Source organism: Delphinapterus leucas, chromosome 21, assembly GCF_059928025.1.
Source record: "Delphinapterus leucas isolate spDelLeu-1000000601 "Yukka" chromosome 21, BTC_Dleu_Yukka2, whole genome shotgun sequence".
NCBI lineage: Eukaryota > Metazoa > Chordata > Mammalia > Artiodactyla > Monodontidae > Delphinapterus > Delphinapterus leucas.
In genome coordinates this window covers 6,298,268-6,305,213 of record NC_143149.1, presented here as the reverse complement: position 1 = coordinate 6,305,213, position 6,946 = coordinate 6,298,268, and the positions used below count along the sequence as shown (strand labels likewise).

The following is a 6,946-nucleotide window of genomic DNA, read 5'->3' as shown; positions in this document are numbered from 1 at the left end:
ATTTCTCATGACTTTACATTGATTCACTTCTTCAGGATGAATTATTTATAAGTATGCTTTGGTGTTGCTCAACATACTTGGGTATTTCTCAAGAGTTTACATCTTCGTTCTTGTTTTAGTGTTTATTTCTTGGAGGAGTTTCTTGTGCACATCAAGCCTGGTGATCAGCTGAATGTTTGTTAAGTCATTACAGTCTTAGTTGTTCTCCACCTGGAGTTGGCTCGTGTTGAAGAATAATTATCAAAGAAGAACTAGGGGTTGGTTATCCTCTGCTCAAGTCTCTAGGGCAGGGGTCCCCAACACCTGGTCCACAGCCTGTCAGGTACGCGGCCGCACAGCAGGAGGTGAGTGGCAGGAGAGAGAGCCAAGCTTCATCTGCTGCCCCCCATCACTCTCATTACTGCCTGGACCATTCCCCATGCCACCCCACACCCCCCCGGCCTGTGGAAAAATTGTCTTCTACAAAACCAGTCCCTGGTGCCAAAAATGTTGGGGACCACTGCTCTAGGGTCTTTAGAGTGGGGAACTGTTGCTGAAAACACCCATATTGTATTTATAGAGTGAGTTCTACTAAGTTACCTAAAATTAGGCCAATGATTAAAGGCTTTGCCACAGAGAGAGGGCACGCATGTATGGATCCACATCCACAGGTGATGCCTGTCTGGACTGAGGAGTGTGATGCCTGAACGAGTGTCCATATTGATTACAGACAGAGTGTCTTTAGTGGGTGTGAACCTTGGTGTGGTTAAATGTTAAAGCTATGCTGGTGTTCCATCCACATTCCTCACATGTATGACACCATGTCATCTCAGGTCAGAACGTCTACTGAGGGCCCTCCTGACTTTCTCTCCAGTGCTGGCTTCCCTCATGTCGTCTCAGGGAAGAGCCACGACTGAAGCATTTCCCACACCACTGACATTCATAGGGCCTCTCTCCAGTGTGGGTTCTCTCATGTCTTCTCAGGTTTGCATGCTGACTGAAGGCATTCCCACACCGCTGACATTCATAGGGTTTCTCTCCTGTGTGGGTCCTTTTGTGCCGAGTCAGTTCAGAAGTTTGAGTGAAGGCCTTCCCACACAGAAGACATGCATGTGGTTTCTCTCCAGTGTGGATTTTGTTGTGTGTGCGAAGTCCAGAACGTTGACTAAAGGTTTTCCCACACAGATGACATTCATAGGGCTTCTCTCTGGGATGGATTTTCTCATGTTTTCTAAGGTAAGAGATTTGACTGAAAGTTTTCTTACATAGACAGCATTTATATGGCTTCTCTCCTGTGTGAGTTTTCTCATGTCGTTTCACGTGGGGACTTTGATTGAAGACTTTCCCACACACACGACATTTATATGGTTTCTCTTCAGTGTGAATCATCTTGTGTTGGCTGAGCCTAAAGCAAGTACTAAAGGCTTTCCCACATAGAGGACATTCAAACGATTTAGCTCTGGTGTGAATGTGATCCTGTCCGTCAAGGAATGACCCTTGACTAAGTGATTTTCCATGCTGTTTGCTGACATTACTTTTCCTTCTTAAGGGAATTGGTGAATGTTGAGGTGAAGATCTAGGAGTAAATTCATCACTCAAATCAGTCCATCCAACAGGATCCCCTTGTGTGTGAGAAACCTGCTTTGGGAAAGAGATAGGAGGCTGTTACTGGTTTGCCACATCTATGCAGACACTCATTCCTCTACATTTACACCCTATAGCATCAGTCAGTTGTAGTCTCCTGTTAAAATGTTTCCAGTGTCAGTTGCATACACATGTTGTGTTACTCCTCTACAGGCACAAACGTTCTCTTTTATAGTTTCCCAACCCAGATATCAGATTAATTTTGAAGACTTCAGTCTGTTGTAAAGACTATGAGATGAGCAACGTTTGTGCAACAGCCTTTTTTTCTTAGGTCTCATGTTGTCGTTTTGAGCTCATATTAATTTCTTAACTGATTTCAGCCTATCCAAAAATATTCCCAGAAAGAGTTCAATCTCCACTTAATTACATACCAGCAATTGTGCTCAATTGCCAACTTATCTCACTGCCAGGTCCTTCATTTAGATGACTGTTGTTCTACCCATGAAACTTACCATTGGCATGGTGGCAGATATGTGCTTCCTGTAGACACTTTGCGTGAATATCATTTCTTGTCTAAGCAGACTTTCACCATCTAAAGAAATGGAAAAAATATAGATTTTAGAATGGCATTAGGGAAACAGAAATGTAAACAAACACCAACGTCCATGTGAGTATCTTTCAAAAGTTGGCACTTAGTTGGAGAAATAATGTATAATAAAGAAATACTCAAGGTAGTAGAAATACTTTAAAAGTCATTGTCTATTAGATAAAAAGAGGATTAAAATATAAAAATGTAACGTGGTGGAGAGACATTGGGTCAGCAAATGATGGAAAACACATTAAATGGGGCGATCAGGACAAAATCACTATGTGAAAGTTCAACTGCAGTGAGTTCACGAGCACCCTTTTCCCTAAAGAATAGAAAATGGCAGGAAGTAATATGAATTGTGATTGGTAGATGCAAAGAATGATAACAACATGAAGAATTTCAGCCCAATGTCCTCACTTCCAGTTTAGAACATATCGCTCACTTCATAAAACTTTCATTTGGTGTTTCCAAGGACTTAACACACTGACTGAAACTCTTTTTCAGTGAAGCACAGGCCCCTGATTCTTACCTGGACTCTGGCTTTGGAGGCATCCTGTTGCTTCACTCCACAGCTCTTTTCCTTGTTCGAGCTGGGAAATCACATCTGATTTGCTGATCTGATACCCTGTTTGATTTGAAAAAGAAAAAAAAGTGTTGGATTTTGAGTCTGGGCTAATTACCCTTTGCTGTGCTCAAGTCCAGGGTAAGGGAAAGAGGAAAATACAGAGATAATTGAAGGTCAGTGCCGGCAACAACATCTTCAACAGACAGAACAGTGAAGGTCCTTCAGCAGACCAGGAGGAAATCCAGAGCAGCAGCAAACACAGTGAGGCCCTCTAGCGGCTGATGCCTGTGCACAAGTTCAAAGATTACAGAATCCTCAGTGTTTTCCAAATGGGAAAGATTAAAAGACTCTACAGTGGGCTGAATATTACTTTCAAACAGGAGCCAGTAAGGATACGCCTTACAGGAATCATCAAAATTATGTCATATACACGACTCTGGTCTCAAGCCTTCATGGAATGACTAGAACAGAAGAATCATTTTAAAAATATTTGATCCATTTACTTATGCATTAAAATATCCATTGAGTCCCCAGTTGTGTTCTGAGTGTAAACACTGAGTAGCCACAGAGGTATGAAATGTGGCCAAGATTACTTTCCAGTGTAGTAATGCAAAGTACCGTGAAAAGAAACATCTTCGTTTTAAGTAGTTATGAGGACTATCAAAGAAGCAGGAAGGACTTGGAGTGGGACACGGGGAAGCTGATCTAAATGCCTGTTCAGTGAGTGAATGAATGCAGTGAACACACGTGCACGTACATCCGTGTTGACAGACTCACCTACGGAGACCAGGTGGGTGATATTTTCCAGCATCACGTTTCTGAACAGGGTTTTCTGGGATGTGTCCAGCAGGGCCCACTCTTCCTGGGTGAAGTTGATCGCTACATCTTCAAACGTCACTGATTTCTAAAACATCAGGATATTCTGGTTTAGACAGAGCAGTCCCTACCACTGTCCAGGGTGGGAGGGTTGAGATGAGGAGGTGATGGGATCTGGGTGGATAAAGGATCATGCTCTGTGTGGGGTTCCCCTCGGTTCTCTGCCAGTGCTGAGCTGGTGTCTGCCTTTCAGGTACATTCACGGACACCTACACACTCTGACGTCACGAAGCTTTATTTCACAGAAATATCACTTGAAGTGTGTTATAATACGACATGGACATTTTTTTTAATAACCTGGGAATTAGGACTTCCAGACAGGTGATTATAAAATATTCACTTGCAAATTTATAACTCAATTTCTGTTCCCTAATAATTTCAAGGAACTCTACAGATTCATGACAAGACAAACAATAACCATGATGGGCTACTTTGAAAACATGACTTTTGTCTTAAGTTATTTCCCTAGGGGAACCTTTCATTCCCCAAATATGAACTGCTTTAATAACTTGTTATGAGCTTTAAAACATCCAAAGTATTTTTCTATTAAGTGGTTTCTGTCTAGCAAACCTACAAGAAATACATTATTCTATCAATCAAGACCTATGAAGGAATGCCTAGCATTCCTCAGAAGTGAACAAGATTCATACAGAACTAGGTACCAGGAGGTGTTTCCTCTTAATGCTACAGGACACAGGTGTTCATAACAAACTCTGAGGTCAGATGGTTCAGAAGCATAAGCCGGGGACTCAGGTAGCTGGAGTGAAGGACAGACCTAGCCTGACCATCGCTGTGATGGGAGGACTCCCACTCTCTACATTCTCAGGGACTTAGACCTTAGTTATCACGGTTTCTCTTGTAATCTAATCTTGTCTCCATGCTGACGGATGAAAGAAGCCTAGTTATTGGTTTTGTTTTCTCCAGTTTTAAAAAAATCTATAAAAGAACCTAATTTTATTCTACCTACTCTAGTCTTTCTCCTTTCTTTTTAGAGCAATTAAGAAAATCCTCCTCCCTACATATTCCTTCCAGTTACCAAATATGAATAAACGGTTAATTACTAACAGGTATATAAAATGTTTGATTTGGGGGAAGAATGCTAATGATAGTTTGGTGACTTTTTCAGAAATCTTCAGTAGTGCGTATATACTGAATAATTGTGAAAGGTTTCAAATAGAGAAAAAGCAAAACGATTCCCCTTTAGTTCTAAACCTGTGTTCTGCTCTTGTCAACACTGAACAGCCTCACACCAGGTGGTGTAACACTGGATTCGTTACATCACAGGCTGTAACCTCTGACTCTCCAGGGACTGGAAGGTCTGCTCCTTCCTCAGCTCTGCTACCTGCCATCACCAACTCCTAAGCCTAGCACATCCAAAAACGGTCAACAAGTTAATCTTTGTTTGCCAATCAGGACAAGGGTTGAACAAGTTAAAAGAAGCTTTCTTATCTCTTCTGTAAATACATATGATTAGCGCCGGCTCTCATAAGTTTAATTAAAGAACGAGATTAGTTTCTGATTAATCCTGACCCGTGATAACTATCCCAGAGTCCTAGAGCAAAGTAATTTGAGCTCAGATGACTGAACACTGCCTGACTACACTTAGAACATACAAGCCAGTTTGAAAAACTCATCCATCTAATGGCACTCGGGGTGTAGCTTCAGGAGAAGGAGGCGTCGCTACTCACCAGAGGCTCCATTGTCAACAACTTAGCCGCCAGGAGTCTTTCTCGGGATTTCACTCACAGGCAGTCTAAGCACTGAGCAGGTAAATCTGAGGATAGAGAAGAAGCCATGAGACTCCAGTCCTGTGCAGAACTTCCAGACCCACCTGAAATGGAGCCCCAAACTGTCACCTGGGCGTGACCCCAGCCCCTCAAACCAAAATAACTGATGCGCTCTAAGAATCTTCGTTGCAGGGTAACATGTTAGAAGGCTACAGACGTGGATGCTAATAAAGAAGGTCAAACTACAGACCTCTTACAAATAAGCCATGATAAGCCTTGAGTTTTGTGTGTTCAGCAAGCTAGGGCATCCAGAATGATTCAATGTCCTCCTTGATTCAAACCCTCGGGAATCGTGACTCATGCCACATGTAGACTGTGGTCTCCTCCTGTAGGGAAACACTCTGCAACTCCTCAGATCATTCTCTTGCCTCATGCACCCACAGATAAACTACATATTATGACCAAGTAACTCATTTACCCAGGACAATTCACTATGCCTTAGGGACCCCCAGGAGATACTGTGTAGGATTTGGATTAGCCAGAGAACATGGGAGTGTCCAAGGAGGGAAGGAAGATCTAGGAAAACTAATTCAGACTTGGCCATGGATTATGTTTGGTTTTGACATCAAGGCACATTCAGAGTGAAATGGACTGTTATTTTTTACTCTCAGGTTATTTACTCTATAGATAGATAGGAATATGTAAGTCCCTATCTGTTATGCAAGAAATCCCCAGGCATGTGCAACAGGGCATCCCTCTAAGCAGAAAGAACCAATATACCTAGGAATCCCTGTGCAACTCCATCTCTCAAGTAATAAGAATCAAAGGTTAATATTTATTAATTTTTTTAATAATTAAAATAAATACCTCAAGAGATTTATTTTATCTTGAGATACTTATTTTAAAATATCTATCTCAAGACATGTAATAAATAAATGAAGAAAATCGCTTGATGAAACCCATAAAAGGAAATTAATCCAGAAAGGCAGGAAATGAAGTATTTACAACAAAAAATAACACATAAGATACAGATCAATGTGCCAATAGAACTTTGCAAGGTGAAGGAAGTGCTCTGTATTTGCATTGTACAATACAGTAACTGCCACACACGTGTGGTTATGGAATACTTGAAATTTAAGTAACACTACAGAGGTAGTGAAATATAGCTATTTAATTTTATTAATTTAAATTTTATAGCCACATGTGGCTGGTAGTGACCGTATTGTTGGGACCAAAAAAGACACAAATAGTCAAATCTAGAATTATGAGAGTGATAAAATAAATCTTGGCACAATAAAATTTAAAGGCCATAAGAAGCTGCTTTGATAGGACAAAAGTCTAAAGACAGATACGACTTAGACAATTTTAAGGGAATGAAGCCATCTCACAACTCACTGTTTGGAGAATTTACCAGAACCCCAAATCAGAGGAGCTAGTGAAGCTAAAACAGATTCAGAGGCAAGTTCCACTGCAAGCAGCCAATTCTTCTTCCTCCACCATCCCAAACTGCTCCTGTTCTGTTTTTCTTCTGGGGACAAATGTCTCCTCTGTTTGACTTTCCTTTTACTGGAATCCTAATCTGGCTACATTCCAGGGACACACCCTAACTAGACTCTAATAGGGCTT

General features: G+C 41.4%; 1 protein-coding gene across 1 annotated transcript; it reads right to left on the bottom strand.

Annotated features, from left to right (window-relative positions):
- Positions 1-576: 576 nt before the first annotated feature.
- Positions 577-5,293, bottom strand: LOC111173595 (zinc finger protein 705D-like). The gene is given in 7 exon segments (XM_089903576.1): positions 577-851; positions 853-1,187; positions 1,356-1,620; positions 2,076-2,145; positions 2,669-2,777; positions 3,495-3,621; positions 5,282-5,293. Coding segments are annotated over 7 exon segments (966 nt in total). The 3' UTR covers positions 577-803.
- Between the last annotated feature and the right edge of the window lie 1,653 nt (positions 5,294-6,946).